The sequence below is a fragment of the Calypte anna genome, chromosome 6 (assembly GCF_003957555.1).
Source record: "Calypte anna isolate BGI_N300 chromosome 6, bCalAnn1_v1.p, whole genome shotgun sequence".
Classification (NCBI taxonomy): Eukaryota; Metazoa; Chordata; class Aves; order Apodiformes; family Trochilidae; genus Calypte; species Calypte anna.
The window spans coordinates 6,496,638-6,519,649 of NC_044252.1; the positions used below are offsets into that span (position 1 = coordinate 6,496,638).

The 23,012-nt window shown below is 36.6% G+C and overlaps 1 protein-coding gene across 1 annotated transcript in view; it reads left to right on the top strand.

Annotated features, from left to right (window-relative positions):
• NRG3 (neuregulin 3) overlaps window positions 1-23,012 on the top strand; it is a 347,967-nt gene that overhangs the window by 307,411 nt on the left and 17,544 nt on the right. The window contains exons 5-6 of the mRNA XM_030453174.1: window positions 14,917-15,019; window positions 19,853-19,979. Of these exons, the coding sequence (XP_030309034.1) occupies window positions 14,917-15,019; window positions 19,853-19,979 (230 nt within the window). The remainder of the gene's footprint in view (window positions 1-14,916; window positions 15,020-19,852; window positions 19,980-23,012) is intronic.

Consider the following 23,012-nt stretch of genomic DNA (forward strand, 5'->3'; position numbering starts at 1 on the left):
TGAAGGATTCATTAGGCTCCTTCTACTTGAGCTAAATACTTTCACCACTTTGGGTTTATTTGTTTTGGGTTTAGATAATTAAAGTACTAATTCTAAAGCCTCAGCTGAGTTTTGAGATCCCAGATTTTATGAGGATGAGAGGTGTGATGCCACAGAGCTTCAGATATTGTCATTGTCTTTATTATATACATTACTGTGAGAATTAACTTAGACCCTACTGGCCCAGGAGTACTGAAAAGTATCATAAATCAAAGAGTGATTGTTTTTCACTTATTCTTTAGCCTGATTGTTTTTCACTTATTCTTCAGCCTGAGTCATTTCCCCATATCAGAGGTTTGTCATTTAGTTGAAGAGTTAATCCTGGTTTTGATTGGTGTTTACTGACTATATTGAAATTGTTCCTAAAATTAACAGCAGTTGAGCAAACATTTCATAGACCCTAATTACCTTTTTGTGTGTGTTATCTATTTTTAACCTCAAATCCTCACTTATTATACTAACACACTCTTAGAAAAAATTCAGCCATTTGTGTTTAAAATATCTGATCTGGGCTGATTGGATGGCACTCATCATGCTTCCAGAATGATGTGCTAACTCAACTTAAGTGCTACTTAGCTGCAAAATATGAATATAAACTGAAATTTCTCTACTCACTGAGTTCCTCCTAACTGTATCCAGACAGATGAGCAGCACCATGATGAGGATCACTGGTGGGACGTGTGCCCTGAGGCCAAAGGGAGGGAGTGGGATCAGTCCCTGGGAAGCTCTAAGATGGAATTCCTCATGTGCCATCCAAATATTGACTTGCTCGGGGAATAAACCAAGTCTTGCACTTGGCATACATGGACACCTAGCACAGGAGGAGACCTTAAGGTAGACTTATTTTTAGGTGGGAGAGGAGCAGGCATCTATCAGGATGCATTCTACAGGCACTGCTGCTTTTTAGTGTCCTAAAAACCCTATGGCTGGGAATATGGATTCCTCTTCAAAGAACTGGGTTTGTGTGGTTCACTCAGTTTTGCTTCTCAGCTTCCTAGAAGGAAACCTGCAGGACCTCTTTGCTTTGTTTTTTGGATATAGTGTGCCACAGGAACTTGAGGGGAAGCAAATTAAAATGTATCTCAAACACTTGCAGTTCTAGGAAATTGTGCAGGAGATGCTCACGGGGAAAACAAGATGGGATTAGTAAAACTGAAGCTAATTCACTTCTGTCTTTACTCAAATATTTAGGGATATTAATATGCTCTTCAAAAAATATTGAAAAGGTCACACAAATTAATATCCAATTTTGAAAGAGCACTTTAAATTAAGATGAAAAAACACCACAAAAAAATAAAAAAGAATAACAGAAAGAAGACACAGATCGTACCAGAATGGAGTGCAGTAAAAATAATTAGGACATGAGATATCAAGTATTTCTAAATGTATGTAAAGTGCAATTTTCAGTAAAATATATTAGTTCAATTTTCACTCTTTCTGTTCAGTTAGTAAATAGGTTGATCCTAGGGACTGTTTTTTCTTTTTAATTAACAGAAAGAAAAGTTAGTCAATACAATCCCAATAGTTTGCCATGCATTAAATGATAACCCAAGTAAATTGATTATCTTCATCTCCCAAATAGATTCACTTGCTCATTAGTTGTAATTACTGTTCATTATTGGAAAAAAAAAAAAAAAAAAAAAAAAAGCCTTAATCAATGTGTAAACTTCACAGGAATAGCAACAAGAATCCCAAGTGGAGCATTTTTCTAAAGTTCTCCTCTTGTGGCAATTCACTTAAATAACTCAGAGTTTTATTACCTGGATAGGACTTGGTAAAATTTTAAGCTAAGAAATAAAATTCTTGTATAACATTTCTTACTTAACATAGCCATAAATTTCTGAAATGTTTCATTCAGTGCTGTGTTTTTTTCTCTGAAGAGGTATTTTTATTGGAACATGTAAGACTATTCAGTGGTCCAGTGAAAAGTGGTTAAACTATATATATACATATATTAAAATATATGTTGATGCTATTTAGGGTTTCCCATAGACTTGATATGCTTCAGTAGAGAAAGTTTAACCGTTTAGTTTAACAGGTTTAGTTTAGTTTAACAGGTACAGTTTGGCTGATGAGGTAAAATTTATTAGGATTGGATTTATTCAGGGGTATTTTTTCCTTTTTCATCATCTCAGCTTCTGTGGGCTGCTGAACATTAGACTATTTGATTAACATAGGAAGGATTTTGCCTCGTTTCAAATCTGAATATATTTAAATATGTAATGTTTACATTACATATGTCATGCTGGTTTACAAACTAATTCCACTTGGTTGCTTTGCTGGATGTCTGTATAATCTGGTTTTATGGTATGAAGAGGGTAGTTTGTGCCTATTAGGGAGGAGCAGAAACTGTTGTTCTTCTGCTACTCAAGTTTTTCACAGGAATCATAATGCAAACTGGTGGCTATAGGGCCCAAGTTTTGATAGTGAATAAAAATATTTAGTAAATAAAAGTTACTGAAAGTCTATGATATGCAGTTTAGAAAAAGGACTTAAAGGACTTTTCTTCTTTATTTTTTTTGTTTTTTGTTTTGTTTTTTTATTTTTCTTTAGGCAGATTTGGTTTTAGAATACTGTGAAGAAATGTCACGTAAACTCAGTCTCACTGCTATTTGAGTTCCCCATCCTATAGGTGATGTAATGGTGTCAAATTTAGCATGAGGCTACAAGAAATACCTTTTGCTTCATTTTGGTTCATCAAATGACAACTTGTTAGGCAGTCTATTGATATATTCTACAAAGTTTAAGGTATTAAGTAATATGCCACAAGGATGTGAAACGCTCTGCTAGGTGTCTCTAGGGGACTTTGTTGGCCATGGAAACATGATATATTTTCTTTGTTTAACAGAAATATATGTGATTTATCTGTGTGATTTGTTTCACAGAAGCACAGAATTTTCATGTTGTGAAGAGCAGGAAAGAAAAGCCAACCCACACTTGAACTCACAATATGAATTTTAAATTATAATAGTTCTTCAGTCTGTCTTCACTCAGCTAAGACAATGAAAAATGACCTCTGAAAGGAAGCATGAGTTCACTGAACATGCAGAAGAAGACTTGGAGTGTAATACTTTGTTCCCTTGGAAAAAAAATAGATGTCTTTTTGGACTGTGGACTTTTCTCAGGAAATGTACTACTTTTTGTTTTGATCATATTAGGGACGAGCTTTCATCCTGGGTACTTGCTTCAGTCAGATAAACTTGGTCAGATTATTAGTTATGAAGTGGTAGTGTCAGAGGAGGCTTAGTGCAAAGGAACAAGAACACTTGAGAAAGACAGAGGCAGAAAAGCCTCTATATCTGTCTGTATATATGTACACATATATATATAAAAACCTAATAATGCCTACTGGCAAATCCCTGATGTTTAGCTCAATGTGCTGTAGCTCCAGCCTTTCTTGAAGACAAACTAATATATGTCTGATAATATGTCATGTGCTTGTAATCCAGCCTCTCTGAAGTGATAGCAACACAATACTGAATCTGCAAACATGCAAAAATCCCGTGCATTTCAGCATGGTAAGAGGTGACCCACATGTGTGGCAGAAGCTCTGAAAAATCAAGTTTTCTTGTTTTCTTCAACCCCTTCATACTTGTGTTTAGTAATTTTATCCCCACCCAATCTAATTTCTGAAATTAGACAAAAGCTTACAGAAGTCTCCTAATAGTTTCTTTGAAAATTTTTGTTTTCAGGACCTAGAAGTGTAATTAAAAAAAAAAAAAAAAAGAAAGAAAAAGAAAGAAGCAAAAAAAAAAGCCTTGTCAGAGGATTCATAAGCATTTCACTGACTTGGAAAATATCTGCTTTCTTCAATTATTGCAGTTAGTTCTGTGAAATTCTTAATGGGCTGAAACCTGACATTACCTAATGGAGACATGATCAATGAAGGATTTGCTTAATTGGGACACATAGATGGTAGTTGCTTATTTCATCTGTATCTTCTTAGGTCTGATTCTTTGTTGTTGGAATGTTTCATGTTCCATGTGACAGTTAAGAATACCTGAGATTGGATTTTTGGATCATTAAGAACTATTTTTAAGTGGAAAGCTCCCATCTGAATGACAGATCTTGTTCCAGCCAACGTAAAGTAATGGCAGGTCATGCACTGGCTGGATTGACACCAGTATGACTTAAATTTTTCAGTGACATTTTCTTCATGTTACAAAATAGAGAAGAATCAGCCTCACTATTCCTAGTTATTCTCCATTTAACTGTGCAGGAGCCCAAGCAGGTGGGTTTCCTGGATAAATCCATCCAAAATAGTAATTCCATGTTTACAACTCAAAAATTACTGTAAACAAGGTGGGTATAACCAGAAAGAGTTGATAAAAGCTGCAAGTGAGAAGAATTGGGTGTGGATGAATGGCAGTCTTGTAGCTTCTTGAATCTAGTTCTTAGCTGTTAATTCAGTGTACATATATACATTTACATTTTTATTATATATATAGAATAAATGAACAAAACTTTGTTAGTGGAAGAGTCATCTAAACTGAGAATTGATGTCTTTATTGTTAGCAGCTGAGGAACTCCTTAACTTTTAATGGCAATTTATTGAATTGATTGCTCTGAGTGCATAACTACCATTTTTGCACATCACCTCTGCATTCACTGACAGTATGTGAAAACTGGAACTGATGATGGCAAATACCTTGGCAACTTGGTGAATAATTTGTATCCTGATTGTTTCTTAGAGTAGGTGTAAGATGTATTCTGTTAAGATTATGAGTAAAGAAGGGTATTCTGAAGGAGTCTTCTCTCTTAGTTCTGCTCAGAGAAGCAAAACAGATGTTGTGAAAGAGGATGTATGAAGAGCAACATGGAGAAGTCACTTCATTTTCCTTGGCTTTAGTATCAAAGGAGGAATTGAAGGACAGTGAAGTTATGCAGACTTTACCTAGCTGCCTTCTTGTTAATGTTACAGGCTGGATTTTTCCTGGGTTATTCATAACTATTTAAAACTGCTTGAAAATATGAAGTTATATAATTTTAAAACATTAGTAACTTCAACTATAGGGGAGAGAACAATAACTTAGAGCCCCAGGCAGCAGCTTAGCCAGCAAGGAAGCCTTTTTGGGTGGAATTTCAGTTGCAATCATAAAAGTGTCTCCATGAACTCTCACACCTCTTTGTGGTGTTGGGATCATAAACGACACTGTCTCTTCTGCAGTCTGTTGTGTTCTTTCACCTTTTGCTGTCACACCATGGCAGTGCAGCAGCTGTCACCTCCTGCCTCCCCATCAGCCCACCCTCAGCTGCTGAGCACTATCTGAGCACTTCAAAATATGTCTCACCCAGGCAGAAAAGAAAATTGGGTCACAGGCAGGCCCAAGTAGGCCAAGTTATTGTATGCTATTGAGCTGCCTTTGTTTGGGTTCTGCTATTCATCGCCTCCAAGTCTGCTCATCCTTTTCATTAAGCCATCCTCAGAGGTGTGATGTTTCAGCAATGTCTGTTGAAGGCTCAGCAGTTCTTAGGATCTTGATGTCCCATCATGACTGCAACAGAAAAGAAATGGAAATATTTTTTAAAGGCATGAAGGCTAGGGATCCATAAAGGGCTGTCATGTAAAGAGTGAGTCAGAAAGCACTTTGCTGTGACTGGTTGGCAAAGCGTTATGCTAAAATGTAATGATGAACCAGACATAGTGCTTACTTCTGGCAAAGGAGTTCCATTTGCAATTTTTAGGTAAAAATCACGACCAGAGATGTTACAAAGCTCATCAAAAGCTGTCCCATACTGCCAGGATCACTATCGTGTATGACAGCTTCTGGCTTGTAACACCCACCCAGGCACTCGGTGTAGAAATGTTTATTTCTGGTACTACCAGTCAGGCTTCACTTGAAAATGTTTGACATGGGTGTAGTGTGTCCTTCAGCTCACCACACAGTGACTTGGTAAAGCTGCTTCCTTTCATGCAGTCATAGAATAATTCAGGTTTGGGGGAACCTTAGGAGCTCCCTGCCCAAGCAGCTGGGTGCTAAAACCCAGCATAGATGTGCACTGGGCAGCCTGGGCCACAACCCAGTTGCCCTCATGGGAAGAAACTTTTCCTCATATCCACTTGGAAGCACTCTTGTTGCAAGTACTGCTTTGTCTTTTCCTCCTGACATACCCTGCTGGCTCCTTATTCTCAATAACATCCTCTGGATCAGAGATTATTTGATGTTTATTTGTTTCACTTTTTTAGTTACTTTTAAGTGTAAACTCATTGCCTCTGTTATTCTGAAAATTTTCTGCTATTTCTGAGTTTAATTTCTTATCCTTCTGTAGCTTATAGGAAGTTGCATTGCACTGTATGAATTTGAATACACTTTTTTGAAGTGGCAAGTTTATGGATTTTTTTTCTTACACATTCTGTGCTTCACTCCTGAACAACAATCAACATATGTAAGGAAGTTTGAAATTTAAAAATCTAGTAGTAAAAAAATGTAATTTTTCTTGTGTACATGCTTACCTTTAAGTATGTGTTTGCATTTCTTTGAACTACAATTTGCACATGTGTTTAAAACCCATTTATATGTATTACTGTGTAGAGATTGGGCTGTATGTTGCCTTCGAAGGAGGCTTGGAAGAGAAGTGACAAAAATAAGTAGCCCTGTATTCTCAACCACTTTAAGAACTTTCTTTTCACTGGGAACACAAGCTGTATGACAGATGTCATGTAATATTTCATTTTATGCCATGTCAGATTTCATTTTAATTCCCTTCTTCAGTCCTTCTGAAGCACAGGCACATGGTCAGCAGTTCCATACACATACAAGTTGGCACTCAAGCAACGTGGGTTTGCCAGCTTGCTGCCTACCTGCAACCACTGCCAAATCCATTAAGCAGATCCTTCAACGTGGGTGAGCACAGAGGGTGCTCTGAGAGACATTTTGTGGGCTGAGGGCTTGTGTCTTAGCACTGCTGCTCACGTTAGAAGACTTTAAGCATCCACCATTGCTCAGTAGGAACAAGTGGATGCATTCTGCCTCACGTTGGCAAAAAGCCTCTGGAGAAATAAAGGCAGAGTATATCTGCTTTCAGTTGCCATAATTACTTTTCTCTGCCAACATATTCTGATTTTCTCTCTGATCTTTTATTCAGCCTAGACTTGAGTTTTGTAATCATTATGGTGAGAAAACATGGACTTGGGGACCTGACTGAAAGGGATATTTTGTGACGTGGTGAGGGACAGTGTGCATCAAGCCAGATTTCTGTCTCAAATTTCCATTGCCTCATAGAGTGGGTAGGGAAAAGCAGCCAAACAAGGAATGGGTGCACAAGTGTACAATCCCTTAACCCTCTCTGTATCTGGGAGCTTCAGTGGTTTCGAGGGGAACACGGATTGATAAAACACTGTGAAGAAGGACATTTCTTTGACTCTCTCTGGCACTCTCTCTCCTTGGTGCATCCATCCCTGGCTTGAGAGCAGAAGCCAGGTCAAGGCACTGGGGCTTGGAGCAAAAAGAATGGAATGCATAAATAGGTAGCCCGGTGTGATACAGAAACCATCACTCTTCAGTAGCAGCACATCCCTTGTCACAGCTTTCTGCAGCTGACTAAGCCCTTGTCCTTATCCTCTGTGCCCTCATCCCCAAGAGCCTTCCCAGCTAGAACACTTATTTCTCTTCCAGTGTAAAGAGAAGGAAAGCAAAAAGCATTTCAAGTTACTAATGATTGTTTTCTATGGTTCTCCCGACACTACTCACACCATATTTTTATTTAAAAAAAAGCTATAGAAGCACCCTAGTTAAAACCACAGCAGTCAAAACAGAGGTGACATTTACTCACAATATTGCTTGACTTAGCATGAGCTTCTGACAATACAGCTATCAACAAGAACTGTCAAATACACTTTGGTATCTTTGATGTTAGCTCGAGATTTGAGTGGAGTGTTCAATACTAGCAAGTGAGTGAGGTACCAGACACACACATCTCACCTGGGGGAGAAATTCCAGTGACAGGGCTTTTGAAAAGAGCAATCCAAACTCTGAGATCAAATAAAATATCAGGTGGGAAATTAAGACATTATTACACTAGACACTAGCCATGCTTAAGATCTTCGGAATAACAACCCTCATCAGCTAAGGAGTTACTAAGGCAGATTTAAAGAATGCTGTTGCTTTATAAAGCATAATATTTTAATGTAATAAACCACTCAAAAACTCTCTTAATGGAGTTACTCATAAAACAATTTAATGTATGATGATTATATATTCAGTTGAATACCTGCTGCACTTAATGATCTTTCAATTAGTCCCTGCATATATGCCTATATATCCTAAAAAAACATGATACACTTAAGTAACTCATGCAGGAAACTTGTCTCTAAATGCCTTTGTGTCTCCTTCCTCCATTTACCAGCACAAAGTGTGGCTTAACCATGGCCTCAGGAGGTCTGGAAAGCTCAGCTGAGCATGGACTTCACAGGAAAAGGTCATCTTATAAGAATAAATGCTGAATAGAAGTTTCACTTTGAAAGATTTTTCATGCTGATGATGAAGGAAAAAAAGATGAATGCAAAGAAATGATTGTTTCTTAGGAAACCAAAGTTAAAAATCATTTACCTTCAGAGTTAAAATCTTGTTCTTTTAAAAGTAAGTAGCAAGCTTTCAATTTATTAAGTTTTCACTTCCTAACAAGTAGTTTTTTCTAAAAACATTGGCACCTTCACTCCTCTTGTAACTGTAGACAACAATAGTACGTTCAGCCTTTTTTTTTCTTTGTTTCTTTGCAGATCTCTCCACTCTTTGACTCATTTTATTTTTTCATTGGTTTGTTTTTCTTGTTGATTTGGGGTTTTTGTTTTGGTTTTTTTGTTTGTTTGTTTTTATTTTTTGTTTTTTGTTTTCTTGGTTTGGTTTGGTTTTGAGTTTTTCTAAGGATGGGCTTAATGGAAATCCTTTTCCAAGAGATTTTGGTCTATTAATTTTTGATTGAGATTTCACCTTTCACTCCCCTACCTAAACCATCTGTTTGAGAGCTCAAGGTTAGAGCACAAGAGCACATAGATTTGTCTATAATAATATATGTATAATATATATACAATTTGTCTATATAGTCTATAACATACTGAACTTGCTTCATTTTTAATATTCACTGCAAAACTAGTGCTAATGAAAGATTAATAACATAGAATCAAATAATCAAAATAGGTCAGTCAAAAAGGTTGAAAAGTCATCTCTTTCTTTTTTCTGCCTTCTGTGTGCACAGAAATTTGTCTCACTAATGCTAAATACCAGTAGTCAAACAATATTGAATATCATCAAGTGTACTTTTTAATGGGGCATATCTATTTCAGTTTGCTCTCATTAAGATCCTTCTGCTGTGGCTGTTCCACCAGTAGGAGAAAAGGTATTTTGGTAATCTTTGTTACAGTCACCATCACCTTCCCAAGAGAGAATCACTATCAGAACTATGAAATGTTTTATGAACTCTTGCCAGCAGCACTCAGCTTGCTCCCATTCCAGGCTGAAACAAGAATCTCTGCAATTAACCTTGACTTTGCCCTTTCTGTAACTGATAGCAGATACAAACTTCCACTCCCAAGTTGTGAAACTGAGCATTTAGAAGGCCTTTTAAAGGGAAATTCTACCCAGAATGACAAAAGTAAAAGAAAGAAAACTCAGAATCAAACAAAGGTAGCTGAGAATTAGAATAAAACATAGTATTATACGTGAAGTGATGCATATGGTGAGATCTTGAAACAGATTTATCTTGGGCAGGTTTATCTATTTCATGCCTATATCATTTCTATTTCACAGGCCTCATTTCTTTAAAGGTGAATGTGTTTATATTTAATTATATCATGCAGATCATTGAAATGGGATAAGCAGCATTGTCGTTGAAATTACAGAAAGAGCAAGGGTCTTGACTTCCCCAAGGTCAAAGAAGAAATCCCTGAACTGGGGCTTGTAGCATTTAAGCTGTTAAATCATTCTGCCATAGCACAAGCTGCAGCATATGGCAGTGAATCTGCGTGGTAGGTTTTTGCAAGTGAAAGAACAGAGAAAAATCTTGGGAGGGTTGGAAGTCTGAGGCTGAAGCAGTCACAGGTTTTGTAGAACACGCAGGCTTTTTTTACTATCTTCAAGAATTAAATTTAGAATCCCATATATAGTTCAGCACTTGTCACACAAACCTGAGCATATTGAGAAATATGCTTTAACTGCTGTCTTGCTTTTTAAGTTCTGGAAATCCATATTTTATTGGAATTCTTGACATTGCATATGGGTTTTCCATGTAGCCCTCCTCTGTTGTGTGTGGGACTTTAAGGATGCAGGGCACCAGTGAGAGTGTAAATGTCAAATGATGCTGTTGAGGTTCACCTCAATAGCAAGGTTCTGGCTTTGCAGGATGTTCCAATATGATCTGGGATGCTAAGAGGGGTGTCAGAAAGTGCACAGGGAGGGAACAAAGGGAAATGAAAGACGTGTGTGGCAGTGAGGTTACAGCTGAGGTGACAGCATTCACTTCAGTGCACTTGCATGGCTTGGTTTTTGCATGGGGATGAAAAGGAAGTTCTCTTTGTGCTGGAAGGTATTTTGTTGAAAAAAACTGTTTTTATGTTTTATCCATTAGGCCACGTGTTCTCAGTTAACTCACAAATAGTAGGGATTGAGAAGAAGACTGAAGATACCTCTAAATTTGAAAAATAAGTGATAGAGTTATTTCCATATTGCTTTCATTGGCATTTATCAATGGGAGAAAACACATGGATAATGTTTGTCATACATACCAATGACAAGATACTGCCCTTTCCATGTTTATTCCCTGTCTTCTTGTTCCTTGCAGCAATAGAGTGTGTTGAGTTAGGGGAGGGGAGTGGAGAAGGTAAGGGAATGCTGGATGCTGTTGGGGGTTGTGGTGCTTTTTGAACTGAGAGTAAACATTTCAGCAGAAAAATTAATCTGCACATCTATTCTTTCCTTCCTTTTTTCCTTTATAGAGCGAAGCTTCAATAGTGCATTCGCATGGTAAATGTCATCACTTCTCTGTTGGCTCAATTTGCATATTCAGTAATTATTCTCTGTGAGGCTTGTGACCATATTGAAATTTTATTCAAGAGCCATTGAAGGAAGCACCACAAGGGGGATAGTGACATATTTTGGGGGATTTTTTATCATTTTGCTTAGGCCACCTGCACAATGCTGCTCTTCATATTTGAAATACCTTTCCAAAATATTTTGGTGAATTCAGAAAATAAATAGAACTGGGATCCAGCCATTGTGGATTTATATGCTAAGAAAGTCTAACATAATCTGGTTTAATTAACTATTTTCTCTCAGTAATATGTTTATAAACATGGTTTCTCCAGGACCTTGTACCAGTGTCCTTCCTTTTATAATAAAATCTCAAAGAAGAGACGAGTTTCAGCTTATTTACACAACAAAACTACCATATTCTTTAGAAGTAACTTAAGAGTATGCTTCAGTGAGTCTTTCCCCACACATAAAGCAGATGGATGACTGCCTTTAAGAGTAAATTTTAAAGAGCAAGAGAATAAATTAAAAAAAACACAAAACCAACAACCTAGCAACCTGGAGTATGGCATGTAGGTTGGCATGTAGGTTTTTTATTTTTTAGTAAAGGAGAGATGAAATGTTACTGTGAAAGAAACTTCTCTTTCGTGGATCATAAATAGTTATTTTTTGCTTCATTATTGTAGCAACCGTGCAAAGGAGTGCTAAAGGTGGGGTGACATGGCAGAGTTGGAAGGAGAGGCAATTTTATGGTAGGAATGAAAAGAAGAAAGAATCAATAGTATAAATAAAAATGGAGTAGACATGTAACAGTGCGTGTAGTGAATGGGGGCTCATCTGTGGGAACCCAACCTTTCAACCTGCTTTATGTCTCATGAGAGTTTGTCCTGTCTTAATGTCTAGGGAAAACTTTTCTTTCCAGAATGTTTATTAAATATAAGAATCTGCATCTGAAAACTTTACTATGTTACTTTACAGCACAGTGGTTTGTGGCTGTATTTCTGTTAGTGTAGAATATGTATTTTGTATAATAGGAATGTTTGGTGGAATTCATGTTCCATAGTCTGGATTCCTCTGCTGGGTTATCCAGGAATATCCATGGCAGTTGATATTTTGCTTTGTAGATGAAATATTTTCTTGGCTGCTTATTCAATGGGGAGTCCTCTCCCTGGAGTATTTATTTCAATAGATTGGGATTAAGGTGATTTATTTCACAAGGAATATACAAATAAATGTGAATAAACTTCATTCACACTTTAAGTGAACTCAGGAAGTTTCTTTTGATGCACAGCTTCAACTAAGGAGAAATTTTCACTTCTTCTCTTTTCTATATGTTGAATTTCTACAGCTTTTTATTTTGTGAGAGCAGAAGTAGTCTGCTCTAAGTATTTTGCAGTACTCATCTGTAGCCTTCTCCATTGTGTAGAGACCCTATTCAGTAGACCTTGGCCAGAGAGTATCTCGGCTGTGTTATTTGCAGAGCAATAGTGATGTTAAATCAAGGCAACAGGGAAGAGACCTTCTAAGTTTGCAGAGAAACAGATTGCATTCCTATCAATAAGAATGTGCAGGTTTCTTTTTCTTAAAAAAAAAAAAGCCAATGTGGAAGATTAGAGAATGGGAAAAAATGCTGAACTGATTGAAAGATGTTGGAGACAAAAAAATGGTGGAGCCAATACATAAATGAAGATTTAAAGGATATAAAAAAAAGCAGCAAAGATGTTTGAGAAATGGAGTAATGTTAATTAATAAGGAGTTTTTTTAATGTGCACTGAACAGAATAGAAAGGAAAGAAAGCATTGAAGAGCATGTGATGAAAGCTAGTGGCAGGGATTAATCTAACTACACAAAAGACTTAAATCTTCACATAGTTGTTTGAGCAAGATAACCTTGTCTAGTCTTAGAAGTGCTTATATCTTGCTAAGACATATTCTTAAGCATCTTTAACAAGGCAGTGACAGCCATTCAGGACTGGCAAGAGAATATAGCTGCATTAAACTCACCATTTCTCAAAAAAATAACAAAATGGGAAAAAAAATAAGTAAGGAGGACTTAGTTTGAATGAAAAGAAAAGATAAAGTTAAGCCTGTTTGTACACACTAATTAAATCAGTTTCTTTTAATAAATTGATATTTTTTTCATTTCAGGCAATGTTTGAGTGAAGTTACAGTTAATAAGTATGCATGTGATAGTTGGGTGAAATTGATAGTTTCCCATGCTTAGTGAGGTGCTGAAATTGGTGTCCAGGCACAATAGTTTAACAATTGCTGAACTGAAAATTCTTTAACTAGTTGCAGTGTGATCCACTTCAACATAAGAATTCAAGATCTGTAAGTTGAGTCCTTCGTGTACTGCAGTAGAAATAGAAGGTGGATAATCCTCTTGTTAGATAATTGTCTTAGGCTAGTAAAAACAAAAAAAATGATATTAAACAAACAAAAATGAAATTGAGCCTCCAAAAGTTCATTGCCAGTGAGGATTTACTGTCTAGATCCAAATTTTATACATGCCAATTAGAAATGGGCCTGAAGCTCTGCTGGAATCAGTTTTACTAATTTTTTTCTATTCCATGAAAACCTTTTCTGCTATATTTAAGATATGTAAAAATTGTATGTTTCTGTATTTGCTTCTTTTTTATTTTTAAGACAATAATTTAAAAGTTAATTTTAATAATTTAGAGTTTCAAAATTAAATAAGTGAGTAACACTTTGACTGGAGTTCCAGTTAGGTGCAGATTTTCTCAGTATTTCCCTAGATTCACCTTCCTGTTGTCATACAATATTTTCGTCTTATGAATCTGAGTATTGTAAACCTAAAACTTGGAGTTACTGTCAGCTACTTGACATATGTGTCTGGTATTCATACCAATGGGGGGTTAAGCTCTGAAGGTATCCAGCTGAGAAAGGGAATGTAAGTTTGTTCATGTGCAGTGCTTGCACTCTGCTTTGATAAACCCTACATGTTGGTTTGCTACCTAAAATATATGAACGAAAATACTGGTTTGTATGTTGCTTGTTTGGAGGAAATGATCTAAAGAAAATAACAATCTTTAGTTCATTGGGGCTTTGGGCTAGAGAAGTAATGGAAATGATAAAAATAAAATCTAACACTAAAGGAAGTGGTAACTACAGTTGTTCACTCCTATCTGTGGTCATGAGCAAGTGTTTTCTCATGTTTTCTTATCTTTTTTTTTTTAAACTGTCATTCTGTTCCTCTTTAAAAGCTAAGTGGAAGTTTTTGAGATTTGTTAAGAAAAATTCTTATTAGTTTGATTTTTAAATTAAATTTTAAATTAAATTTTAATTAAATTAATTTTGCCATGAAAGTCTTATCTGGGATATTGTAGCATACTAGTCATTGGGTTCCATCAAAGTTAATTAAATGAAGTTTTTTTTATTGTGGTGGGGTGTACATAAGCTTCAAATATAAAGAATGGCATGGGAGTAAGGCATTGTAATCACCATTCATGAGATATTTTGGATAGCTAAAAAAGAACTCTGAATCTTGTGGTACCTTATGAGAGCTCTGATGGGTCTGGCCTTAAGCCAGAGACTCCAGGGTTGTACAGCTCTTTATCCTATCAACAGTAGAAGCGTTATATAAAAGGTGAAAAGTAGCATGTAGGGCAGAGAAAATATGAAACTATTCTCATTTTTATTAGTATGTATCTTTCATTGTGCATTGGAACCATTTCCTCAAACTTTCCTAGGAAGCCCTGGTTCTCTGAACCTGATCTAAACGCGAGGTTCAGAGAAGCGCCCGTTCTCTTGAGGAACTGGCCAACCCAGACCTCTAAACCCCTCCTCTATCTGCCCATCATTAGTGAAGCTGTGATGTGCCAAAATCCGCTTTTTTTCTTTTTGCAAATACTGTTTTCTGCTGCTTTCATAACTCTCAATTTTGCTGTTCACAGAGAGTGAAGAAGTGTACCAGCGCCAGGTGCTGTCTATTGCCTGTATCGTCTTTGGCATAGTCGTAGTGGCCATGCTTTGTGCAGCGTTCTACTTCAAAACAAAGTAAGAGCCTTTGTCTGGTGTGTTTGTTCCTCAGCTTCTGTCCTTTTTACAGCGTTGCAGTTCTTCAGTTTCTTCCTTCTTTTTGAAGTTGTTGCCTTTGGGCAGGCCAGAGCAGTTCCCCATGGCTACGCTATCCGAGTCCAAAGAAATAGTCAACGGGAGTAATATGTCTTTGGGCTTCTGTTTTCTGATATTAGGAAAGAAGAGATTTTGTCCTTTCATTTTTTGACAATAATAATTTTCTGACTTTTACCATCAGTGCAATAATCAGTTCTGAAAATTAAAGTATAAACTTACCATCTCCATTTTGCATTTCATTTCATATACCCAAATGTCCCTTTTGTGTCTGTATGCTCAGAACAAACAGAATTTAGAAATGCAGAAACAGGCAAGCTCACTGCAGATCCCTGTTACCTCTAGCTAGTAGTTGTAAACTGCTGATGTAGATGCATAATGAGTATTTGTAATGCACAAGCACATTGTAGGTGTGGTCATCTGGACTAAACTATATTCAAATGAAATACTTTCCACTCTAATTTTTTATCTTCCCATCATTTTATAATATTTATTTCTCTATGTGTAATTTGGATTGCAAAAACCTCACAGCAATCACATGACATGCTTGTCATTGCCACTGTATCTATATATATGTTCTATATGTTTGTCATCCCTCATTCCTATTCCACCTGAAGCTAATGAGAGAACACAGATCAATATAAATAGTACCTGCATGAGGTTAATCATAGTGTCCATGCATCAAAAATGTGGAGGATTGCACTACTGAAAAGTTCGGATGCTTATCTGAATCCCCTTTATTTCAAGTTTATTTTAATGGGTAGGAGCTCTGATACAGACTACTTTTTATTAAAAGAAGAGAAATTGACAATTGTATCAGGAAAAAAAAAAAGGAGTTGGAAAAGTCACCAGGCTTTTTTTTCTTTTTTTTTTTTCTTTTTCTCCCCCCCTCTTTTTCTTTCCCTTGAACTTCAGAGGTAGTTTAGGCATGGTTTGAGTGAAGATTTTAGTTGGTTCATATTGCATCTAAGCACTCCTATTATACTGATGTCTTGAGGGAGTTTGTTTAATTTTCTTTGGACCTAGGGCATGACATTTGGTGTTAGCTGGGAGGATGCTGTGGCCAGACAGTTCTCTGGGAACTCCTGGGCTGCAGTATAAGTTGTGGGCACAGAAAGCTCCTGCATTCTGTCATAATGCACTTTGGATCTGCAGAAGAAAGAGAGAATGAGGTGTTCCTTTCTTCCTAGAAAGGCTTGGCACTTTTGCTAGTGGAGAGAGAGAGATTCAGAAAAGGCAGAATGGGGTTGCCAGTTGGAAGGACAGGCAGTCAGCAACTGAGCACAGAGCGAATAAAATGTCCCTCTGGTGTTCAGCTCTGCCCCTCTTGGGTTTGCACCTTTACACTGATGTAGGGAGTGGTGGAGAGCTGTGATGGAACAGCTTTCAAAATACTGTAGCTTTTATGAGATAGTGGAGAGAGCTATGTCTAAAAATAGTGAGTAGAAATGCTGCTTTTTGAAGAAGAAGTCACAGGATGTCCTCAGCAGGAGGGGGGGTGGTGGTTTTGGTGTTTTATCTGCATTATAAATGCAATAGTTAGGAGTTACTGGGGTGACTAAAAGTGATCTTATACCAGATTATGGGACAAGCTTGAAGAGGAATGAGAAAATGAGCATCTCTGGTTTAGTCAAGAGGTCTTATCAAATATATGAAGCTCAGTAGAGGTAAGATACTGATCGATCTGGCAAACTATCCAAGAGTGTCTGGGATGCATTACAGAGAAGCCACGTAAAACAGCATTGTAACTGTGACATTGGCCAATGTCTTAAAGGTACAAAACCCAACAAATTTATGGTGCCTCAGCCCTTATCATATTTTAAAAGATGAGCTTTTAAGTCAGCAGATTTTCAGGAGCTTTTTCATAAGACAGATGTATCTTGATCATATTTCTTAAGGAGTTTTCAAAGCATTTCTCCTGCATTGGGGATAACCCTTGGGATTAATTTGATGTGTGAGATACTTAAAATATTACTAACACCTACAGAAACTGAATGGTGAAGCTTTTAAATAAAAAAGTTTACATGAAGATACTGACCCATTCTTTCCTAAGATGACAGTTGTATAATACCTGCTGCTAAAAGAAGCAATTCTCTATGTGCCATTGAGTTAAAAGTTATTCCTTAAAATAAATTCAATCTGAAAAAGTTTCAAACTTTAATTAAAGACTGTGCCCTTTCAATTGTTCCTTTTAGAGTACACCAGAAAGTTCTGTAAGTGTTGGTAATGACAGGAGAGCACAGTAATGGGCTACTCTTGATGGCTTAGACTTTTATAAATGACTTGTGACTTTTATTTCTTGCTGAAGTAACAACACTTTATTGATGAACATCTCTAAAGTTGAACACATAAGGCCCATTTGTGAAAACAACCATAGAATCATAGAATCATAGAATTGGCTGGGTTGGAAGGGACCTCAGAGATCATCGAGTCCAACCCTTTAACCATTATAAAATAAATACATTAATCGCTAAGTTTGAATTATTAATAATTTCTAGTTTCATAACTGCATCCCATAGTTCAGCAAAACAAATATGCATGAAACTAATATTAATCTTAGGTTGCATGAACATAAAAGGAAAGAAATTATTAGTTTATTTCTTTCAGTAAATTATCTTCAGGAATCTCAGTGTTAATGCTAGATTACAGCAGTGAAGCTTAATGTTCCAATTTACTTACATGTGCTCATAGATGTAGATACAGCTCCAAACCTAGGTCTTGTAAATTAATCCAAATTAGAGTTTCAAAAATTTGTAATTTGTTTTGCTGTTTTTCTCATTAAATTCTGAGAACATTGTATGTATAGGAGAGATTCCCAAAATTTGTTTCTGTGGTCAAGTTTTACTGTCTGTGCTTAGAATTTCTATGAAGTCTCCACTCAGTCACCAAAAAAGACTGGATGTTCCATAGCCATGGTGGAAACTAAAATGCAAGAGGCTGGCTTTCAGGAGGACATAGGGATATAAATGCTTATTATCTCAGTGTCTGTACTTTAGTTAGTCAGAAAATATTCATAGGAACTCCAGAGCTGCTTTTATGAATTTCCTCTGGAATTTTATGAGAAGCTAAAGAGTTCATTTTGACCTTTTACAAATTAGATTACTCCGTTTCATTTGTTTCAAAAATGAGTAGATACCAAAAAATGGTTTTAAAAGAGATGTTTCTGGATCAACTGACTAATTATTTTAATTTTACAGTATACTCCTTCAGACTCTATATCTATTCAGATCATTCTGATCTTAACTTTCCAATTTGACTTCTTTTGGCTCAGAAAGAATATTGGAAGTGTAGCAAGTTTTTTGCTTTAAAAATTATTTCCTCACCCACCCAGATTCATAAATCTTACTGAATATGAGCTCCTAGCTATACTCAAAACATGCCACTCATATTTGTAACATGCTTTCAATGTAAATTTGTTCTTTTTTGTTTGCCATGCTGTTTCAAACTAGGATGTAATCAAAAAGCCTAAGAGATACCTGTAGAGCCTGAGATTTATTGTGGTTTATGAACCATGTTCAGGAACCGTGCTATAACAAATAGTTCTTCTAAGCAGGTGACTACAGCTCGTTCAGTTTAAACAAACACTTGAATTGAGCAATGCTAAAACAGAACTAAAGGACTCAAAGGCAGAGGAAAGCTCATATTTATTTTAACATATTAAAGCTATTATTAAAATTGAATATCTGAATTGATGCTTTTCATTGCTTTCTTTCATATTGAAGGAACTTCTTAGTTTTCCCTCTTGACAATTTAAGTAATTTTCCTCTGGTTTCTTAGACTTTCCTACACTAGACACAGATTGCTCTGAAGGAGGTTAAAGTGACTTTTATACTTCATTCAGTGTCAAATCCATTGCCCTGAGCCAAGTTAAGATTTGATCAAACTTAATGATATCCCAAGGCTTTCAACAGCAAAAATCACCAGAAATTTTTCAAAATTTCCTGAAGCTTTTTTCCTAAAATTTCTGATTTCAATATAGAAAGACTATATTTCTCTGACTTGCCTGAAATTACTTCTGAAACCTGGCTCCACACCAGCTGCTGTCCCAAAGCTGCTCGTGGCACAACAAAGTAAAATAAAGTTTGCTACCTCATATCCTTAATCATGTACAGAACTTTAAAGCTCAGTTTGCTAATATAGTGTGGCAAAAACAGAAGCCTCAATTTATAGTGTAGTTATCTCTTGATATTGCAAGTGATTAATTCCTAGCTCTGACATAATGTGTCAAAACCCAGCCCCAGATACTGTACTGATGGTTTCTTTCAGTTTAAGCTTGTAAGCAGAAGCAAACTAACTTTATAAGATGCAGGTCAAATCTAATCAGCTGTTAGCAGAATAGCTGCTTTGATTCATTGACACTTTTTATTGCCAACAGGGGCTAATGCCTGCTCTATTTGCCAAAATCTTTGTTCCAAATCCAAGCAAAATGCTTTTTTAATATTCAGGCTTACTCACAAGCTATTGTTAAATACATAAGAGATGATCTTACAAAATTCTGCCCTAAAATTACTATAGCTGTTATTATAGTCATCAGAGAATAGAAGATATTTTAAACAGAAGAGCTTTTCCCTTCCTTTCTTAAGCCTTGCTAGAAAATGACCACTGCATTGAAATATTAGACACCAGTGAATTAGCTCAGCTGATTATTCTAATACAAGTGAAGTTTTGAACAAAGGGAACCATGGCTATAAAAATATCATGGCTGTAGCAGAAAACCAACCTGCCTCTTTCTTACAGGAATTTTATTTCTCTCCGCAGGAAACAAACAAAGCAAATTCATGAACAGCTGAAAGAAACACAGAATAGGAAAACCTACAGCCTAAATGCTTCCAGCATGATGGCAAAATCAGAGTGTGTGGCACAAAGCCGAGTCCAGCTGCAAAATGTAAGTATTCCTGCCAGCTCCAACACTTAATAGCCTGGCTGAGTTCCTGCTGCTGACAGCAGCACATTGCCATCTTGCCATTAGCATCTGAGCAATGGGAACAAGAATTCTCACCTCCTTCATAAAATGTTTTCTATCAGGCCTGTTAATGGAAAACACCAAACAGAGATTTCTTTGGTTGTTGGTTTTTTTTTTTTCCTGAAGTTATTTCAATGGATCGTGGTACCTGTTGTTCATGTAGCAACTTGCTGAGCCCCCCTAACTCTGCATCCAGCAGTGGCAATTCCTGTTACAGTTTCCAGCTCATAGGTATGGTTTATAGGGGAAGTGGGGCTCACTTGATCTTAAGTGATTTTAAGTTGACAAATCATTAAGGAACCTGCATGAAAAAAACCAGAGGTTTGTCACAGTGTCAGAGGAAATTCAACATCTAGAACTAAATTTGTAAATCAGTCCCCAAGGGCAGACTGCATAGATGGTGGTCATTTTCCTGGGTCTTGAATAAAGGAATAATTTTATACCAGAGAGAGATGTTTTTTCAAGCTAAATTTGAAATTAATTTAGTTATTTTCTGTATATAGTTATATGTAAATTAATACGATCTCACAACCATGAAATGCATAAAATGTATTTTAAATAAGAAAGTTGAAGATGATCAATTTATTTGTCCCTGGGTGTGAGATATTTTCCAGTCCATGATATTCTCTTCCCTCTTGTTGTGCACATTATTGCTCTCTGATTTTGAACAAAGTCTTTGAAACAACTGAGAAGGATCCTGGTATCAATATAATAGGAAATTATAAAAGATTTATTGAAACCTTTCTAAATACTAAGTCTTTTTTTGAAAAAAGGATTACAGTTTTGCTTAAAGGGCTGATTAAGTTATTTACCAGGTTGCATCAAAACTGTGGAAGTTCAGTAAAAGTGAGCTTGCCCACCCAGCCACAAATGTCTTAACTCCTGGTTTACATTCAATTAATGTAATGTAGTAATTTTAATACATACAATTTAATTTAAATCAATTCAGAGGGAGCAGAGGCTCCATGCCATGACAGAGGAGTTTTCAGAGCAATTCTCGAGTTCCCCAAAGATACTGCTTTATGGGAACACCATTGTGGTCATGAGATGCTTTGAGGTTCACAAAAAATATGCTACTTCAGGAGAGAAATAGCTCCACTAAATTGACAGGATCACAGTCCAGGGGATTTTATGCAGCTCTGGATTTCACTTTCAATACATTTTGTCATCTATTATTTCTTGCCCCAGAAAAAAAGTTGTTGGGAGTGTTGTCATGTTGCAATGGTGGCAACACAAGGTAAAGTTGTTAAAAGAGCTTTTGTGATCCTTTTGTTCTAATGTATAAAGTAGGTCTTGGTTCACACTAAGAATATGTTATTTCTCTTTTTCTCACTGTAATTTAGTGCAATGTTTTGTCAATCCATCATCACAATGAACTATTTGATGTCTTCTGAGCAGCTGGCAAACACATCAACAAGCTTTATTTAAGTCTTTTTCTTTTGCCATAACAACAGCCATAAAGGCTAAAGTAGCAGTCTGTAGATTCCAGCCATTAGGGATTGAAACCCATTATTTTTATTTATTGTTTTAATCCAAATTTGCTTTTCAGCTGTTAATGCTCTTCAGACTGGCATTACCAGTGCTGGTAATTAACACACCATTTTCTTGTTCTTGTGGCTGCTTCCAGGCAGCTGTTTTCTCCTTGCCATTAATGCATTTTCCCTTTGGGAATGAAGATACTAAAGAAGAAAAGCAGAATGACCTTGTGCAGGATGTAGTGGAACAGGGCAGGGTAATAACAGTTTCTGTTGTTAGCAAGATTTTAGTGCAGGAATACATGTAGGCAGTTCATTAAATATTTACAAAACGTGGCAGATTGGAGGGGAAATAAAAGGGGCAAAGGGTACAGCAAGGTAGCAGAAAAGGACTTTATGATGGTATGAGGTAGGAATGGCTGAGTTCCTCCCCATCAGAGAGCAGCACATCTGGGGGTGGGGAGGGGAGGGCTCCTGTTGCTGCCTTCCCCCCCTCACTTTCAGGGGGTGATCCCTCTGCCATTCCCATCTGCAATTCCCACCACATGGATCTGGGGAGAAATCTTAGTTCTATTCATTTCCAGGAGCCAATACAGAAACTTCAATAAATTTAGGTGGTTGTTTTTTGGAGAATAGTTCTCTAGTCTGGCATTCAAGCTGGTGGGATTCTGGAAGCCATTTCTTTTCCAAGTGCTCTTTCTAAAAGGAAAAACTGTCTTGCTTGTCTGTCACATTTCTCTCTTTCCCTAAAAGATTCTCCCATACTTTTTTCCTGCCTGTTTTGAACAGACCTGGTGATCCCTTCATGTTTTTCACCCTGCTGCTTCTTCTTCTATACAGAGTGCAGTAGTGTACATCTTGTAACAGCTGCATAAGGTTCCTTATTATTGATGACTCTTCTAATAATGTCTATTCTGAAAGAGCCATCACATTTTATTCAGAGGTTGCTACATTTAGTAAAAGATGCATGGACCTTTCCAAATGCTGTGTTGCTCTAAAAGAGGTTTTGCTTATTTCTCAAGACCCAGGATCTAGCAGACAGTGTTTCCAGTGGTTTGTTTGTGACTGTAAAGAGCTTGACTAATCTCAGTGAAATGCTTTTTCTCCTCATCATTCCTTTTTCCCTTTTTACACTTTGCTATACGTTAGGAAAATAATTATTTTTCACTATTTGTTTTCAAGGCCGATTTTGAATTATTTTTTTTTATTTTCCAATGGGAAAAGCCATGTGAATGTATCAAAATTGCTGTTAACAGAAAACCCACACATTTCATATTTGAACCAAGTATTAAAATGAATTACAAATTTGCATTTTATTCTAGCAATTTTATTCTATTCTTTATTGCAAAAGAAAAAGATAAGGACTTTAGACATCAGTCCCCATGGTATCCCACCTTTACACCAATTAAAGCTTCTTTACATCAGTGATATTATAAGAACCATATACAAGGTGAAAAGCTCAGAATGTTTCATTTTAAAA